The sequence below is a fragment of the Artibeus jamaicensis genome, unplaced genomic scaffold (assembly GCF_021234435.1).
Source record: "Artibeus jamaicensis isolate MK-2021 breed Jamaican fruit bat unplaced genomic scaffold, CSHL_Jam_final contig_3152, whole genome shotgun sequence".
NCBI lineage: Eukaryota > Metazoa > Chordata > Mammalia > Chiroptera > Phyllostomidae > Artibeus > Artibeus jamaicensis.
Window position 1 is genome coordinate 1086870 of NW_026521729.1, and position 19427 is coordinate 1106296.

At 47.9% G+C, this 19427-nt stretch overlaps 1 protein-coding gene across 3 annotated transcripts in view; it reads left to right on the plus strand.

Moving 5' to 3' along the window:
* The first annotated feature begins 3902 nt into the window (after positions 1 to 3902).
* The window catches only part of CSNK2A2 (casein kinase 2 alpha 2), a 35387-nt gene continuing 19862 nt past the window's right edge, over positions 3903 to 19427 (plus strand). For all 3 annotated transcript variants that reach the window (XR_008391172.1, XR_005081974.2, XM_037141463.2), the window contains exons 1-4: positions 3903 to 4359; positions 5101 to 5212; positions 13713 to 13814; positions 15794 to 15844. Coding sequence is in view for 1 of the 3 variants with exons in the window: in XM_037141463.2 (XP_036997358.2) it covers positions 4256 to 4359; positions 5101 to 5212; positions 13713 to 13814; positions 15794 to 15844 (369 nt within the window). In the remaining 2 variants the exon portion in view is untranslated. The remainder of the gene's footprint in view (positions 4360 to 5100; positions 5213 to 13712; positions 13815 to 15793; positions 15845 to 19427) is intronic.

Here is a 19427-nt window from a genome sequence, read left to right on the forward strand (position 1 = left end):
ACGTTGCACCAGAGTGTGTGTGGGTGAACCGTCAGGCACCCTTTCAGGTGTGGGAGCAGGTTCCGTGAGATGGGTGTGGGTTAGGTGGCCAGGACAAGAGGAAGGTGCAGGGAGGGCAGATGCACTCAGAGGTGGGTGAGGGTGGAGGCAAGGAGTGGGGCCCCAGCCGGGGCTGGACCAGTGGTTTGGAACCATTTGTAGGTCATGGCCTCCTTTGAGGACCTCGGGGATGCTAAGGAGAGAATGCACGCACACTGACCCACAAAGTTTGTACATGGTGTTGGGGGTTCCCAGAACCCAGAGAGTTCATACGAGGGTTCAGCATTCAGAACCTCTGGTCTTGACTAGTTGGCAGGAACTTGCCAGGAAATCCTAAAGCTAAATTAAGAAATTGAGAATAAGCCCTGGTTGGCATAGCTCAGTGGATTGAGTGAGGGCCTGCAAACCGAAGGATCACGGTTCTATTCCCAGTCAGGGCACATGTCTGGGTTGCAGGCCAGTTCCCAGTGGGGGACACATGAGAGGCAACCACACATTGATGTTTCTCTCCCTCTCTCCTTCCTTCCCCTCTAAAGATAAACAAATAAAATCTTAAAAAAAAAAAAGAAATTGAGAACTTTCATGTCTTCCTGTGTGACAGAGATTTACAGAGGTTTGCAGGTTGTGGGAATTAACTTCCAAAGTCCACTTATTTCACAAATGCTTTCTTTTCTTCCAGTTTTCACTTTGAAAATTTTCATATCTGCCCTGTTCAGTGCAGCTCAGTGGGTTGAGTGTCGCCAGGTTGAAAGGTCAGGGCGCACGCCTGGGTTAAGGGTTTGGTCCCCGGTGGGGTCTCGTACGAGAGAGGCAACTGATCAATGCTTCTCTTTCACATTGATGTTTCTCTCCTTCTCTTTCTCCCTCCCTTCTCCTCGCTCTCAAAATAAATAAATAACATATTTAAAACATTTTTTTTCGAATCTGCCAAAATGTTGCACGTTCATGTAGTCCAACTGCCTTCTCCATTTATCACCATTTCTCCGAGTTGCTCCCCTCTCCTTTGGGCTTGCTTGTGCTCATGGGAACCCATGTTTTTCTGGGGAACCACTGGAGGCTAAGCTGCAGATAACTGGCATTTCTTCCCTAAACACGTGCCATGTAACATCTAAGACCAAGAGATTCTCCTGCATAGCCACAGTATAATTCTCACACTCTTGACATTGGACAATACTACTGTGTAAGGTACACATACATCTCCTCACATCCCCCCCGTAGTCCCCATAGTGCTGTGTTCTTTTAGCTGTACTTTTTCTCCTTCCCTTCCCCCCTCCCTCCTTTCCTTCCTGCCTTTGTCAACCAGGACCAAATCTAGAATTATAGACTTCATTTAGTTGTACCTCTCAGGCCCCTTTAATCAAGGATGCTGCTGCAGAGTTTTGTCTTCTCTGGCAACACTGATATGTTTGAAGAGTGCAGGCTAGCTGTTCTGTAGCATGTCCCCCAGTTGGGATTTGTCTGATTGTGTCATTGTCATTAGACTCAAGTTAAGCATTTTTGGCAGACGGCATGTCCCTTCTTGGTGCATCATGTCAGAGGGCCCAGGGGTCCATTATTGAAGGTAAGTTTGATTCATGGTCAAAGGGATGACCTCCAGGTTCCCCTCTGGAATTGGTAAGTGACCTGTGGGTCACCCTGTGTGCACTGAAAGCCTCCGGCTGTGGCAAATGCTGGGCGAGCCAGGGATGAGCGTGCTGACTCAGTCTGCACTCTCCTGCTATTTTCACAATGGCAGAGGCAAAGAGATAATCACTGAATATGCCATTTTCCGCCCTGGCTGGTGTGGCTCAGTGAATTGAGCATGGGCCTGCAAACCAAAGGGTTGCCAGTTCGATTCCTAGTCGGGATACATGCCTGGGTTGCAGTTGGATCCCTGGCGGGGGTTATGGGAGGGGCGGCCACACATTGGTGTTTCTCTCCCTCTTTCTCCTTCCCGTCCCCTCTCTCTAAAAATAAATAAAATCTTAAAACAAACAAACACCCCCCCCAAAATATGCCACTTTCTGAAGGATATGGATAGAGTGACCAGAGAAGTATCAACTCTAGCACTGAAAGTGACCTTAAAGGTGAGACCTGAAGGAATGCCCTGGCTGGTGTAGCTCAGTGGATTGAGCACGGACCTGCGAACCACATTGGACCTGCCGTCCGATTCCCAATCAGGGCACATGCCTGGGTTGCAGGCCGGTTCCCAGCAGGGGACTCTTGATGCATTGATGTTTCTCTCCTTCCCTTCTTCCCTTCCTCTCTAAAGATAAATAAATAAAATATTTATAAAAAAAAAAGAGGAACAGGCTGGGCTCTGAGCTGCTGCCATTCCCCTCTCGGTAAGTAGGCGTGACAGTGTCCACTCCCACCAAGGGGTGTGATGGAGATTAAGTGACATAATGTACTGGAACCACAGGGCACTTTGAAGGTGCTTGCCGAGTGGGAATTTCTGTGGGAGAATTCATACAAATAATAATGATAATAAAATACAATTATTAAAAAGAAAAAAAGAGGAACAAGGAGTCGAGGATGGCAAGGTGAAGGTGGAGGTAGATGTGGCCAAGCCTGCAGAATGCAAGGAACTGGAAGGGCGTGTGATGGTCTCAGGGAGGGGAAAATGGCAGGAGAAAAGTCCTGGGTCTGGTGACAATGATATTGAGCACCTACTGTCTGCTACACAGTGTTCTAAGTGTTTTTCACAGGGTTTACCGGGTCTAATTCTCCCCATAGACCTGTGAAGTAGGTGTCACTACTCTTTTTATGCTGTAAAATCTGCAGCACAGAGAGGTTAAGTTATTGGCCCAAGGCCACACAGCTTCTAAGTAGCAGAGCTGGGGTTCAAACCTCAATGGATCTGACTCTACAGTCTGTCCTCTTCACCATATCAAAAAAGAGAAAGCAGGGTTTCATCTACAAAACAGAATGTGAAAAAGGATTGGCGTCACAGCAACCTGGGCTGTGTGAGGAAGTGCTCGTGATAAGGGGTGGGAGCACAAGACAAAAGAAAGGCCCAGAAGATCGAAGGGAGAAGAGTGTTAGGAGCTAGAAGACACCAGGTTATTAATATAGTCAAAGTTGGCTTCGCCACCTGGCCCTCAGTCCATGCCTGACCCCTAGCCTGTCCCTTCAGGCAGGACTCTTGCACTTCTCCTCCCAAACCAAACCAGGGTGTTTATCTAGTCCCCAAGTGTCTCCCACATATTGCTGTTTAATTACGAAGGGGGAAAACAGGAACTTCGCAGTGAGCAACCTGGCCGTTGCCAGCTTAATTAAGTAAAGGGAGTGAACATTCAGACGGCTCTTAGGCAAGCGCTGGAAGGAGGTTTTTGGGAAAGTAAAAGAGAAGGGTTTTGTGAGGAAGGCTCTAGAAAAAGGGAGGGGGAGGCTTGAGATAGACGATGAGTCTACAGGTGTCAGGGAAGGGCCCATTGGGGAGGAGGGGGTGACTCTGGGAGGGATGGCGAAATCTTAAGGTGAGGGAGGTTCTGAGTGTTGAGTGAATCATCGGGAAGGGACTTGATGGGAACAGTCAGAACAGGGTCCTTACAGGAGGTCGGGGTGGGTAAACTCTAGATGAATAGCGGGCGGAGGGCTTGGGGTCGGGCAGTCCCCAAAGGGTGCACGAGGCTCAGGCCCAGAGCAGCAGTCTGTGGGTGGGGGAAGGTGAGCGCGTCCGGCGGCCAGACCGAGGATGCGAGTTTCGCAGCGGGGGTCTCCGAGGCCCGAGCCGGGGGCGGGGCCGGCGCCGCCCGGCGGGTCCCCCCGCGCTGCAGGGGGCGCTGTGAGCTTGGGCGGTCCCGGCCGGGAGGCGGCCGCTCCTAGAGAGAGCGGCCCTTTTTCCGGGTTTCCTCCTCCTCCTCCTCCTTCTCCTTCTTCGCCGCCGCGGCTGCCGTCCCTTTCCCGGCCGGCGGCCGCCGCTGCCGGTGCCGCCTCCGTCGCCGCCGCCGCCGCCGCCTTGGGGCCACGAGCCGAGCGGAGGCCGCCGCGGAGCGCGAGCGCCGCCAGTCCCGCCGCTCCGCCGGCCGCTCCAGGGCCCGGCCGGCGCGGCCGGCGCCCCCCGTGCCCCTCGCCCGTCCGCCCCCGCGGGCCCGGCCTGGCGTGGCCGCCCGCCGTCTCGCTCCTCCTCCTCCTCCGGCGCCCCGCGGCCCGCCACCTCCTCCGCCCGCCGCCCGGCGCCCCTCGCCGCGCCGCCGCCCTCGGCGCCCCGCGGCGCCCCCCGGTCCCGCCCGCCATGCCCGGTCCGGCCGCGGGCAGCAGGGCCCGGGTCTACGCCGAGGTGAACAGCCTGAGGAGCCGCGAGTACTGGGACTATGAGGCTCACGTCCCGAGCTGGGGGTAAAGCTGCCGCCGCCCCCCGCCTGGCCCTCGCCGCCCCCCCCCAGCCCCGCCCGGTCCTCTGTGGGCCCGCGCGTCCCGGGTCTGCGGTGGGGGGCAGAGCCTTCTCCCCATCCCCCTCGCCCCCTTTCCGTCCCTTTCTCCCCGCTGTGCGCACCTTTACCTCCCGAACCCCGAGAAATGCTTTCTGCCTGGGGAGAAGAGTGGGGTCCAGAGACCAGGGCCTGGTGGGAGGGAGGGAGCAGCCCCTTCTGCTCGTACTTTTGGGTGTCTTTTGGGGTGGGAAGTCAACAGCTGGAGCTATTAAAATTCCCTGCCTTTTTAGTTTTTTGGAAATGAGGCTGGGTGGGAGGAAATTTTAAAAAGACGTTCAGATTCTCAGAGCAAGCGCGGTGTGTACCAGGGCAGGTGCTGTAGCTCTACGGCCAGAGGAGACCCCTGCGAGCCCCGGGTGGATGCTGTGCTCACCCATCTAGATGGGCTCCGAGCGGTACCTTCCTACCTCCTCTTTCCAAGTTAGGAGGGACCCATTAGGTTAGGAGCTCTGGGCAGAGTGGAGGGAGCCAAGTTTGTGTTGTGGCCTTCATTTAGGGAATGAGTTGGGGCCTGATGGATGGACACTTCCAAGCGCTTGAACACTGGAAGTGGCTGGCTGGGTGGGGGGAGGGGGGCAGGTACCCGGAGCTTAGGTTGGGTCAATCCCAAGCCCTGGCATTTATGTTTCCCTCTTGCCTTTCACAGTAATCAAGATGATTACCAACTGGTTCGAAAACTTGGTCGGGGAAAGTATAGCGAAGTATTCGAGGCCATTAACATTACCAACAATGAGAGAGTGGTGGTAAAAATTCTCAAGGTGAGTGTCTAATGAGTGGCATGACATTTCCCCTCCCCCATCAGGCCAGAAGGCACAACTACCCCAGCTACATTCTAGAATGAGCAAGCCAAGCTCTCCTTGTACATCGCTTCTGTCTGATGCTCCCCCCTTCTCCCACAGCATTTTCCTGTGAACCTGTAAGAAAATATCCACCTGTTTCAAATCTAAGCATGATATAGTTCAGCAACACCCTCGTTTTGAAATATAATGATGGACTCCCAAAGTGCATATTCCAGAGGGGTGTCATTTGTTACAAAATAAATAGGTATTCAGAACAAAGGAAAGCCTGTTCATGAAGATCCCATTTTTCCAAGGGCTCCTTGAGTTGGTTACTCTTGGTGCTCTAAGTTATTCCAGAAAGGAAGCTGGAAACACGGAAGCAGCTTTGCAACCTCATGGAGGGAAACACCTCAGGGGATGGACCATCGGAGGCGCAGGTGGGGTGGGTGAAGTGAGCAAGGCGTGCCAGAAGTTTCATTGGTGGTTATCATCTAGTAAAGCCAAATTGGAAGCAGTGGATGAGCACACTCGTAATCGCTAAAGTAATAATTGGGACAAAAGAGTCGCACTGTTTCTGGTTCAGCAGCCTGAGGTTGACCTCTTGGCATGTCTTGGGTGAAGACCTGGTTTTCATGAGCGTGAAGAATGGGCTAAATTCCCCTTAACATAACTGACTCAGTAGCTTGAAACGGTGCTATGTAGGAAGAACTAAAAAATAATCGGTGAAGGATCCTCATCGTTGCCAGATCGTTTAATGTGGTGTGCGTGTAATTCGGTAACATTAAATAGATCAAGGAGTAATCAAGCAGTTTTACCGATGAAAGATTCCTAGTGTGGACATTGTGACATTGTGCAGAGGCTCTGTGAATAAGACTGTGAGGTTGAAAACTGTTTTTGTGTCTGAAGGTCAGAGTTAGGGCACCCATGCCCTTGTTTAGAGCCAAGGGGTCGGACTTACACTGTCTGAAAATCACCTTCCAGAAAAGTGATCACTTCTCAGTATCATTCTAGCCTGGCGAGGAAGAAGCAGAATTGCGGGTACAGAGAAATAAGCAGTTGTTAGTGCCGTTAGAAACACGGGGTGGGGGGGAGAAATTGGTGTTAAAGATAGAGTGGGACTCCTCTCTTCCCAAACAGGAACTAACACTCACAAAGCATAAAGATTTACCGGAAGGTTTCTTTCAGAAAGGTCACCTGGGGAAGTCATACAATTTTCTGCTGTAGACATAAGCGTAAAACTTTTTAGTAGAAGCTGCTCAAAATACTTCTAGGAAGTAAGCAAGGCGTACATTGAAATCAGGAATATCCATGTTCCGCTGCTGTGCATTCAGAAGAATGAACTGCTTACTCTAAAGCAAATCCAGAAAAAATGGCCAAGCTTTTGAGTGATGGCAGCATTTTTCGAGTAAATGCATCTTCCTGTAGTGTCTTTTTTGAGAGGAACAGCATTCAGGTGTGTGCGTAGGGAAGGGCACTTTCATTTAGGAAAGCATCCCGCTGCTCTGGAGTCCTCTCGAGAGAGAACTGGATGGTGTCAGTTGCTAGGTAGTTTTCCCCACGCCCTTGTGAAGGATTGCAGAATACGTATGGTGTTTAGGGAACCCACTTTGGAAGCTGAGGTTATTTTTCCAGAGAAGAGAGTAAGCACATGTGCACACACAAAACAGACCTCATCTAACATCACAGTGTTGAAGTGACCCACAGCCAGAACGCCTGTGTCCTGTTTTTTCCTGTCTTTCAGTGCTCGTCTTGGCGTCGTGACATGTGCAGGTTAAGTTCCAGTGTTCTGGAATAAGGCTTGGGAGGCCCCTCTGATGCTCTCGTTAATGAAGTGTTGTTTTGTTTCTCTTTGATGCAAGTTCTTTTCAGGGCACGGCCTGAACCACCTTGCTTCCACTAGTGAAAACTACGTTCACCCCTTTATGTTTTTCAAAGCCCTGTGGCATTTCTGTCCAGATCTTGTTCTGTCTGACAGATGGGGTAAGAAACTGCTAATGGTATTAACTATGGTTTTCTCATTGTTCTGACAGGCTGGGTTAAAGTAGAATTTAAGAAAAGAAAATTTTTTTTTTTTTTTTAAAGAATAAGGTCTATCCAAAGTTGTGCTTCCTCTAATCAAGAGAAGTTGAAATTATGACTAATAATTACTGTCGTGGTGTTTGGTCCTGGGGAGTTAGGTCCTTCACCGTACAAGCGGCTCGTAATTTGGAGGCATCTAGAAACACTTCCTTTTTGTGTAGGCCTACTACGTTTCAGCTGCAGGAAGGAATCTGTATTAGCGTGCACACAGCGACCGAGCTGGAGGCACGTTCCTTGAGGACTGGGGGCGCCTGCCGTGGCAGTAACGTTTCCGTGGGTGCTTTCCAGGACGTGAGGGCAGCTGGGTGATGGCTGACTGCAGAGGGATCTCCTGTCACTTAGTTTGCATCCGTGGTAGATTTCTAAAGAGTGTGTTATCGATCAAAACATATTGGTTATTAAGAGGCCTTAGGAATTTAGAAATTGGTGAGCATAATTTTACTGTTTATCCTGAAGTGAAAGTCTGAAGCTGAAATTGTAAAACATTCCAGTCAGTAGGATGGTTATATTTTTTTGATGAAAATTATTTTGAGAGGAGAGAAAAGTAGGGGAGGGGCATAGTAAGGGTTGATGGAGCAGGGCAGAATGCCACGTCCATGCCCAAAGTTTCCTCTTTTGATCCTGAGAAAACAACTTTTCAGTTCCTGTATAGTACCTCCTAGAAAAGTATGTACAGAGATGAAAGCATCTGGCCATTTGGGACAGCTTTCAGCATTTTGTCAGCTGCTCACAGGTGCCTTTTAGCACCTGTTGGGCTTCCTGGGATCCTCGAACTGTTTCCTGAATAGAAGTTAAGAGCAATGTTTTTAGAAAGCCAGGCCCAGCCCTGGCCAGGATGGCTCCGTTGGAGCATTGTCCTGTCACCCAAAGGCTGCAGGGTCAGTCCCCGGTCCAGGCGTTTACGGGAGGCAGCCAATCGGTGCTTCTCTCTGGCATCAGTGTTTCTCCATCTCCCAAAGCAGGGAGAAGATGCCCTCTGGTGAGGCTAAAAAAGTAAAAAGCAAGGCCCAGAGAGAGCATGCTGTTTGCTCAAGGTCCCATGCTCGGCGGCGGAGGTAGTGGGCTTAGGACTCTTCCTCCTGCGGGAGAGGGGGGAGCACAGGGAGCACGTTTGCTGGGGATCTGACTTCTTGATGTACCGGGTGGATTGACGAGCACTCCCTAATAGTGCAATTTACTTGCTGGTGGTTTTCGGAGTTGCTCTCCTGAAAGGAAACCCTTGACTTCGGCGGGTTGCTGGCTGAGGTACGGAATAGGAGGATGCACAGAGAGATCCGCAGGTGCAGACCGGGGTTCTGATCTGTGTCCACAGCAGCTTCATGAGTAAGTGAACCGGCTGCTTTACTTTTGCAGCTGGAGGCCTCGGGAACCAGTATTTTCCATTTTTTTAAACCCATACAGTTCCTCCATATCTCAGCATGATGACGGGCCAGATTTTTTGGTTGATGGTTTTATCCCTTTAATAGGTTTGTTGAAGTTGTTTGGAGAGCAAACCACGTGTGAAAAGAATATCTTGATATAGAGTTCCCAACTTCACATATAGAGCATAGCTCCAGATAATTTGTAGAGCCTAAGTTTAGGGTTTGCTGCCCCCAAATCAGGGTGGTATATAGGATGAGAAGTGGTGTAAGTGGAGGGCAGAAGACTAGGGTTCTAAAGCAGCTCTGTGTGTACCCACTCGACTCTTCTCATCAGTAAAATGGGTGTGCCTTTCCCGTTGACTGTGTAGGGTTGTTGTGAGAGACACGTGGGACATGGGTAGGTGAGGCGGTAGAGGAGAATGTCGTCGTAATCCACAAAGTAGTTTTCTTTCCTGGGAAAGGAGCTGCCCGTATTCAGGTGTTAATTCCAGAACTCAGAAGCTCTGTGGACTCGGGCAGTGATTGAACCCTTGTCTCAGTGACCTGGAAGACTGTTAAAAGTACTAATCTCAGAGTACTAATAGATGTTGATTAAAATCTTCCTAAACCCGTGCGTGGCACTTACAAAGCAGTAAGCACACTAATGGTGTGGTAGTTGGGTCAAGTGAATGGTTTAGGGCAGAGATGTCAAACTCATTTTCACCGGGGGTCATAGCTGCGGTGATTTTAGGACTATAAATGTAACTGCTCCTTAACTGTTAAGTGAGAGCTCAGTGCTGCCACCGCATAGAAACAAGGTGGAGGGCTAGGTTCACCCGCAAGTCTTGTGTGTGCCACCTGTGGTTTAAGGACGGAACCAATAGTGAAAAGGACTACCATTCTCTCAATGAGAGTCAGAAGGCCTGCTATGTGCCTTGCCTTTTTAAATTAAAACAAAATTAAATCCTGAAAAATAAACAGTTACCCTCAGGTGTTGGTAATATAACTGGTGGAAAGATGAGACTGGAAAGATCGGGGGGAGTTGCGGTGAAGAGACGGCGTTGCTCTGGTAGATTTTAGACGTGCCGCGGAGGTAGAGTGAGTTGTCATCTGGGCTGGACCTTCTTCCTCGCTTCACCCTGTGTTCCTGGCAACCAGTCTCTGGAATTGCTCACTGCAGACCACGAGACTCGCACCTTCGTTGGGGCGGTCGTTGCTCTGGTGGGGGAATGGAAGTGAACCCAGATTTGAAAGTTCTGATCTCTGGTCCCGCCTGTCTTGGATTTATCAATTACTTAGAAATGCAAAGAAATTAAAATGGGACTTTGCCTGATAGTATTTGCTGGCATTTATTTCCTGATAGCATTTATTTTTACGCATTTGGTAGATGGTAGTTTACATATTCAGTCATAATTGAATGCTAGTAGAGTTCATTCTCAGATCTGGCTTTTCAAAAAGCAACTCTGAGTAAATAAATAGGACAGATCACCTTCTGTGCTTCCAAGCATCCCATACCTAAATTTGTGTTTCATCTTGAAATTTGGAAATGTTGGTAAATAGGGAAAGAGAAAAAGTACCTTAGTCTTGGATTACAGTGAACAAGGTTTTGCTAAATAGTTGGGACTCCTCACCACGTGGGTGGAAACCTTCTGAGAAGGCCCTCCCTCCCTCCATTCCTTTCCAGAGGTCAGGCACAGAAAATTTTAAATGAGGTTTTTCCTTTACACATTCTCTCTCAGGTGTGTGCCAAATTTCCTTTCTTTTGAAACTTGGTTTAATACATTTTGAAAACACTTGGTTTAATTTCTTTTTTAAAGCTGTTTGCCACTGCCCTGAGCAGTGTTGGGTGTCTGTCATTCCTCAGAATGAAAGGTCACCAGTTCGACTCCCAGTCAGGGTACATGCTGGTTGCTGGTTGCTGGTTTGGTCCCTGGTCAGGTGTGTATGGGAGGTAACCAATTGATGTTTCCTGCCCTTCCCCTCTGTCTGAAAATAAATAAATACAATCTGAAAGATATTTGCCATTTTCTCTGCTAGACTGTGATTAAAATTTTTTTTTTGTTTTTGGTTTGGAAAATAGCTAGGCTGATCCAGTTAGAGTCTTTTAAACACATAATCTCTGAATTGTAATAAATGAACGTTAATGGGAGAGACTTTTTTTGGCCTCTGATGAAATGCAGTGATGAGATTGTTATAAAAGTGTGTGTATTTTCTCCACTTTGTTACTGGGGTGAGTGAGTGCGAACACTGGCCCGGAGAGTCAGAGCCGCCTTGTCTCTATAAAAGTCCATGACCCGCTTTCTTGGTGCGAAGGATCCTCCCTCACACACCCTCACTTTCTCCCTCCGGTTCTGCGTAGACAGTCGGTCCCTTTCCCTCCCGGGAACGCACTGGTTTTTGGCTTCTGAAGCATCTCACAGGCTCAGGAGGGGTGAGCTGAGGCTGAATAAAGGGTGTCCCCTGCCGTCTGGTGCCCGTGGAGAGGGGGTGCCCGCGCTTCGCAGGGGCATGTCCTGGACTCTCAGTCACCTTCCTCGTTTACAGTCTCTTGGTCTGTTGTCACCGTGGTAGGACTCCAGCTGCTGTCTGACTGCATTGCGCCACATCATTCGCCCCACTGTCCCCAATCTCTGCTTTGGGAATTGTTGAACGGGTAACATTTAAGCAGCAAAATACGTTCACTTGGTCTGTGAGTGACCTTCAGACATAACGAAAGATAGCTTCATCTTCACTGGGTTGCCCAGAAACAGTGTACCTGTGTGACCTGCCACTGAGTGACAGGATACAGAGCAAAACTTCATATGTGGCACTGTTACAGAAGCCACGAGTTTGGTGGGTCACCCCGTATAGTGCACAGGAAGAAAAGTGGGCTTTTGGTCTGTACCGCCTCCTGCCTGGGGCTGGTCGGTTGTGTTTTTCTCTGTTCCCACCCCACGGATCTGTAATTGATTTCCCAGACTGGGCGACAAATCGAGAATTTCTTACATTGAATATATTGGTAGCATTGGCTGAATTTATAGATATGGTGGCCAACTTTTATTTTTTATTTTTGAACTTTTGACATAATTTCCGACTTACAGAAAAGCTGCGAGAATCCCCATGTACCTCACCCATATTTCTCAAATGTTGCCGTTGCCTTATCCTCTCTAGTTTTCTTTCATATAGATGCGCACATACATACATCTTTGTGTCTGGTTTACACGTCTCTTTTTTTGAAGTGCCTGAGAGTAAATTGGCAGTCATCCTTACTTCAGTGTGTGTTTCCTAAAAACAAGGACAGTTTCTGACATAACCCACAGTGCCAGGATCAAAAATCAGAAATGACATTTGATACGACGCTATGAGCTAATCTGTAGTTCCCGTTCGCCTGTGCCAGTTGTCCTCATAACGTTCTTTATATCCAAGAAAATCCCAGGTCACGTGTCACGCTGAGTTGTCCTTTTAATGCAAAACAGAGCAGTTGTTCAGTTGGTGTGTTTCCCGACGCTGACATTTTTTGAAGCTTGTGGGCTCCTTGTTTTGTAGCATGTCCTTCTCTGGCTGCACGTTTGAGCGCCGCGTTTCCCGAAAGTGTCGAGCCTCCCTAATCATGAGAGAGAATAAGGAGGAAGACTGCTGAGTGGAGATGGGGAAGGGACACAGCCACCACACCTCCTCTGCAGGGAGCCCTGACAGGGTGGAGCGGGCACGACCGTTGGCGGCTGGCGTGGAGGAACGCAGCCAGATTCCAGTCTCTCGGTGGAGCCCTCTTTATAGGGGACGGGGATGCTGTTTCTCATTCACTTTCTCCCTCTGTTCTGTTATGTGTTCAGAGCTGTAGCTTAGTGACCAACAGCAGATGAAGGTTTCTCTGGCATGTGTATACGTCATTTCCCCCTACCATTGTCGCTGCTGCCACCACTACCACCCCTCCCCCCACCCCTCCCCCCAGAGGCTTTTTTTAAGTCTTGTTTCATGGCAGACCACTGGTCCCTCTTTCTGTGCTGTTTCACTGTAACGGTGTCTTAGTGATGGAATATTCCTTTTCCTTTGTTACGTCAGTTACGTGGCCGCACTTGGGAAATGAAAGCACAGTGGCTGCCGGTGAGACCTGCAGTCCGGCCGTCTCAGCGTGATTCCCACCCTCACTCTCTGTTGGTAGCAAGGGCGGGAGGGTGGGCGCCTGGGCACACAGCTCGTCTTGGCCGAATCTGTATGTGGGGGTTTTGTGGAGATGAAGTAAGACTCACCACTAACTACAAACTGGGAAATGAGTTCGACGTTTATAGGGTGCTCACTGTGTGCCAGAACCATGCTAGGTGCTTTATAAAACACTGCCGGTTGTGGTGGGCCTACTTCAGACTCTTTGGGCCACTTAAGAAATAGCAGATGTAATACTAGTGTTTCCAATCAAGGCCTTTAATTTTTGCATGGAGCAGTTTGAAAGGGGAGCGGGTAACCGAGGTTTGCAGTCAGCGCTGATGGGCGATCTGCCACCTCCTTTGCTGATCCGCTATCTCTTTCTTTGGGAGTGGGGTCTGTTGGGGAGTTTTACTGGCTCTGCGCTCATTTCAGATATTAAGGAAATGGGAGTGGTGGCAGGAAGTGGGAGCCAGCAGCTGGGAAACAAGTTTGTAACTTGATGTCAGCGAACCGGTCTTCACTCCTGAAAGACAAAATTCCATGTAACTCACTGGAAGAGCAGGTGCCTCACCATTTTGTGGAAGTTTTTCCGCCTGCGGACGCATGTATACAGCTGTTCGGAGCTGTAACATTTTCCACTTGGCCGTTACCCAGTGAGCATTTTATTTTTAAAGTATGACATGGGTGTTCAAAATTTTTTTAAGTGCCCTACTTTAAGATCTGACACATAAGCTATAAGTCTGTAAATTATTTAACTGAATCTTGTAAGTTCTTATGGACAGGCCCATTTATCTGGACTTTTTTCCTCTTCTGATTTAGACAAACATAACATGGTGCACAAGATAGTGCAATGGCCGTTGGATTAGCTAACGTCATTTTAAAGTTTTATGTGTTAATTTCAAAGGGAGTCTCACTCTGATTACTCTTGTGTATTTAAGCCAGTGAAGAAAAAGAAGATAAAACGAGAGGTTAAGATTCTGGAGAACCTTCGTGGTGGAACGAATATCATTAAGCTGATTGACACTGTGAAGGACCCTGTGGTAGGTGCCCGAAGGTTGGGGGAGAGTGAGTGTGTGTGTGTGTGTGTGTGTGTATGTGTGTGTCACACATAGAACCTAATACAAGGAGACATATTACATAGTAAGGATGATTGTGTTGGCCTTTCCTACTGAATGATTTTGAAAAACAAAAAACTATGATGGCCCAGTGAGAAAACAGCACCACCCGTCCTGTAGAACCTAAAAGTGTCCATTATGTGGACAAATCCCCGTTCCCGCTTTATTACCTCATTACTTGGATTCAGCTCACATACGCGTTTGCTGAGTGTCTCCTTTAAGGCCCTGCTCTTCTCCCGTCCATCAGTCTGTTGCTCCTGGTTAACACTGTTTTACCTTTACATCGAAGACTTGGGTTCACCAGAGGAAACCCCGAGTGTCTCCATGGGGACACCGGTGGGGGTCGCCGGGCAGGTCACGGGCCCACCAGCCCTTTGGGAAGCCCTCTGCCCGGGAGTAACTTAACCTTCAGTGTTTATGATTCACTGAGGCCCTTTTATATCACTTTTATACCACTTTCCGTCCCTTTTCTGTTCTTCACCTGCTGTACCTCAAATACGTCCCTGCTCTCCCGTGATAGCTTTTGTGCATTTAAGAAGTGGGTCTTGGCGTCCGTCTGTCAAAGACGTCCTTGTAATCGCGTAGCCGATGTGCGCTGGGCACGTGCTGTGTGCCGGGCACCGTTCCGAGTGTTGAACTGTGTCATTTTGTTTAACCCTGACGCCAGGCCGGAGGCAGGTGCTGTCACTGTGTGCGGCGCCACATGGCGCAGGTACAGAAACCAGTCTGCAGAGGGTACCTGACTGGCCCAAGACTGGAACTGAAGAATAAGGGAAGATTTTTTAATTTGGTCCCTGAAAAGACTGAGAAGGATAGTTCTGTTCCTCAGATGCTGTCTAATTGGCATTAAAACCATATGCCAGTCTGATCTGACCACATTGATTTTGCAGTGACACAGAACTTAGTGGCGGCCGCCTTTCTGCTTTTGTAACTTATTACTAAGGGGTGTGTGTGTGTGTGTGTGTGTGTGTGTGTTATACAATGTGTAACAGGTGAATTGAAGTGGATGAAACCAACAGGGAGCCCTCCTTCCCTGGCTTAGAGAGGACCATGCTTCCTCCCAGCCTGCAGGGAGCGCTGGTGGTCGTGATGAAACCCTTCAGTGGGCGAGCGCTGGCCTAGGTGACTTCCCAGTCATCGAGCTCTCCAAGATGATGCTTTTAAGCCTCTGCTTTTCTCCTGATTTTGACAGCTTATTACTGCCAATAAGGCAGGTTGAAGAATCAAACATTCTTCTTCCTCACTTAAGTAAACTTGTCATTTGAAAACCTTTGTTTTATAAACCAAGGAAATGCTGTTTTGTACTCATTGCATTAAAGATTATATTGCTTTAAAAATACTTGATTATATATGATTTGGGGGAACACATCTCTGATGGTCGCTGGCTAAGGAAGTGATCCCACATGGCTTGCTGATGACTGTAGCTGTTTTCCTTCTGCACCCCGAAAAGACTTGTGTTGTGGTTGGCAAACTGGATCCTCGCAAAGTCTAAATCTTCACACAGTGTGGCAGGCCCGCTGGATAGGTTGGTCAGAAAATACATCTTTTTAAAAAAACAAAAGCAAAAACAAAAAAACTCTATTAGAAATGTCAGCCCCTTACAGAAGTGAGTAGTATAACGAGCCTGCCTGCACACGGCCCTCCCTCGGCCTTCCCTCGGCCCTCCCTCGGCCCGCATGTGGCCCCTGCATGGGTCCATTGGAGCCCCGCCCTATTCCCCACCATCCTGTTATTTTGAAGCAAATTCCAGACATAAAATTTCAAGAGGATACTTTCTTACTAGTCTCTCTCTTGGTAGATGAATCTTTTTCATCTGAGTGGGATCTGAGGATGGGCCAGTGCAACAGAAGCAAGTTATGTTTATTGTTTGAGTACTTACTAAGTATTCGTGTTCTCTCTTGCAGTCAAAGACACCAGCTTTGGTATTCGAATATATCAATAATACAGACTTTAAGGTGCGTATATGCTTCTTTCTGGTATGGGGGCTCGTGGGGGTGGGGAGGTGGCAGAAAGCACTGTTGATACTCTGGAGCACAAGGGGGCAGAAAGGTCATTGGGGAGAGTAGGAGGTAACAAACCAAATTCCTTCTGGCACGAGTATAGGATTCAGAAAGGGGTCGGGGTTCTTGCGCTTGGCGTAATTAAATTACTCGGCTCCCTTTGCTTTGTCTTCTCTGGGAATAGCACCTGGGCTGGGTCTCCACTGCATGCCGCAGCTGAGACAGCCCTGTTGCGACAGCAGGTTCAGGTGGGTGTCAACTTGGATTGTCTTGGGCTCCAGCACGGCTGGTAGGAAGTGACGGGCAGGCACAGGGCTCACGTGAGGAGAAGCAGTGCATCTGGTTCAGGCTCTCGGATCGCGTGTGTTCGTGCACACCGCGTACTGGGCAGATGACACACGGAAAAGCCCTGCCCGGGTTACTTAATTTCTTATATTTGCAATGTGTATTCATCTAGACTTTGAAATGTCCTTCTAGAAGCACAGTTTTAAGCTGGATTTCATGAATTTGTTTTGCAACCCTAACTTGTAATAAGGTTTGGCAGCCAGGCATATAGACATAGTAGAGCATAATATGAAAACCAATATAAAAAAATTTTTTTTAATCAAAAGTGGTATTGATTTTTAGGGGTATTTAGAGAACCTTTGGGTGATGACAGCTTTGGCTTGTGGTTTAGTTGCAGCGGAAGTTGGGGACGAAACCGGGTCACAGTTAAATGTGCTGGTTTTGGGAGTGACACTTGGGGAAGAAAATAGAAGAACCTTGTTCTCACATTTCATGTTTCTTTGACAATCACTCTAAAACTTCTGTAAGGCTAGTGAAAAATAAGCTACAGAGGGTACTATGGCTTGTAAAACAGTAAGCAAGTTTTACGTACAGTGTGCATTCTCCATATAACAGATTCCCTTGTTAACCCAACAGGGAACTCGAAAAAATGGGGTGTCAATTTTTTCGTTAACTAGCGTAGTAGCGCTTCACTGGGAAGAGCTGTGCTGGTGTGTGCACTGACCTCACTGTTGCTGTGAATGACCTGGATTTTCAAAGGGAGTGTGTGTTTCTTAAGAAATAGACAGGCTCTAGGAACCAGTTTCCTAATACAAGACTTCCAAAGGCAGTCTTCGTGGAACTTCACAGGGAAATCCCTGTTTTAAATGCCTCTGCTTCCTCACGAGTTTCCAACTATCCAGCCACACGTGTGAACTTTCGCTTCAGCGTGCTGTGTCTCTTACACTGATGGGATGATTTAACAACACGCAGAAGGTCAGTTTTTAATTCCGTAGAGGATGCTGACTTCTTAAAAAGGGGATGTTTTGATGGCATGCATTCTCCAGAGCTTTCTTTAAAAGGTTCATGGCAATTTAATGTTTTTAGAGGCTTGCCTACCTGAAAACATCTTTGTTAGTCTCCCAGTTACATATTTGCCATAGTCATAGAACTCGGGTCGTAAAGAGTAATTTCCTCAGAATTTTGGGGAGATTGTCTGCTCTCCCCACGGAAGCCGTCCTGGCTTCCCCTGACGTGATCTGGCCTCTGTTCTTCTGAGCGTTCATGGGCTCTCCATTCATTCCCAGTCTCGAGTTTCACGGGGACAAGGTCTCACAGGGGACGCGTTCGCCTGTCACTGTGGACACTCCCTGGGCTTTTTCAGTCTAGAAACTCATGTCCTTCCATTTTGGAAAAATACTTTTAATGTTCTTTGATTTTCTTCCCTTTTTTCTTTGTTCCCACTTTCTTGAACTCATTCGGATGCGAGCCTTCCTGTCTTAGAAGTCTCTCTGCACCCTTTGAAAGAGTATCCTTTTATCTTTTTATGTAATATTTTCTCTTTTCTCACTGAGAGTGTGTTTCTTTTTCCCCATTGTTTTTTCCTTCTTTTTTTTTGTTTTTTTGTTTTTCTTCCAAATTCCTTTTTTAGAGTGTTTCTGGTTTTGTTCTCTATTCCATTTATCTGAAATGTTACAGTCCTCAGTGTCTGCTCATACTTTGGAGCAATGAAGTTACTGAGGGGTGACCGTCAGCTCCTGGCCCGAGGTCACGGGCCTGGCCGCTGGCGTCTTGGTCGCCACAGCGGAGGAGGCCGTGGGGGTGTCCTGTGGACTCTCCCTTGCTCCCTTTTTAATGTGTGTGTGTTTTAAGATCTTATTTACTTCGAGGAGAAGAGAGGGAGAAAGAGGGGAATGAGAGAGAGACATTGATCAGTTGCCTCACATGCAACCGAATCCACAACCCAGGCATGTGTCCTGACCGGGAATCGAACCCGTGACTGTCCGTGCTCTTTGCAGGGGGGACACCCAACCAACTGAGCTCACCACAAGGGTCAGGGCACAGGCGTTGTTTTTGTTTGTTTTTCTAGTTCCTTCTGTTTCCTCTCTCATCATTTATTAATGTGTGATTTTCTTAATTCTTTTCTTTCTTGTTTTTTTCCTGTAACTTCTTGAGGTGGCGTCGCCTTATTTGCCTCCTCCTGTCTTGAGTGGTAGTGAGTCTGGACCTCGAGCACCCTTTTAGCTGGTTTCACGGTTATGGAACTCATTCTGCGCTCAAAGTAGAAGTACAGATTCCAGACTTGTGGGTTTGGTTTTTGCTCCCCAAACTTTTTGCTTGGGAACTTTGTAGACCTACTGAAAATTGGAGAGAGTCGTGCAGTCAGGACCCTTATGTTATTCTCCTAGATTTATCAGTTCCTGTTTTGCCACGTTTGCATTTATTTCTCCCATCCCCTCTGCGCTTTTCATCTTGAGCTCTCTCTTTGCTGAAGTCATCTTAAAGTTGCAGGCACCACGATACTTCACTCCTAGATATACTGGCCTTGGAACTAGGTAGGATATTTCTTTTCAGAACCACAGTACTATTAGTACACTTAAGAATTTTAATATTTATACAGTGATGCTGTGTAACAGGCAGTATACGGTCTACATTAAACATTTCCCAGTAATTATTGTTTGGGAATATCCTTTGGGGCGGTGAATGTATGATCCAGTATCCACATGGTTAAAAAACAACAACATTGGGCGCCCTCTCTCTCAGGAGCTTGCCCAGGCCTTTCCTGCACCCCCCCCCCCATGTGTCTCCTTCACCCCTCACCCTTCTCTCCCCTGCAGTCTGAGGGCTGTTCCTGGGCCCATTTCTTCCATGGCTCACTTTGTCTGCCTTTGTGATTTTCAAAACAAACTTCCTCTTATAGTTTGAAAAAAATAAAAAGTAAATAAAAAATTTCTTTGTTAATGATTCCTAATTTGGTTGCACTGTGTCCAGAGAACATGATCAACAGAGTGTTTATTATTTGGAATTTAGTACATGGTCAGTTTTTATATCAAGCTTGTTAATTTAGTTCATATCTTTTATGGCCTTACTCATTGTTTCCCTTGATATTTCATTTTATGGTAGAGGTTGTTTTGGTCAGTTTCTCCTTGAAATTATCAGTTATAACACTTCGTATATGTCAAAGTGACAATAAAAGATACATGGTAATACTTGGAACAAAAGACAAAACTTCAAATCAGTAGGAAAAGCCAGTCTCTAAAAGTTGAAGTGAACA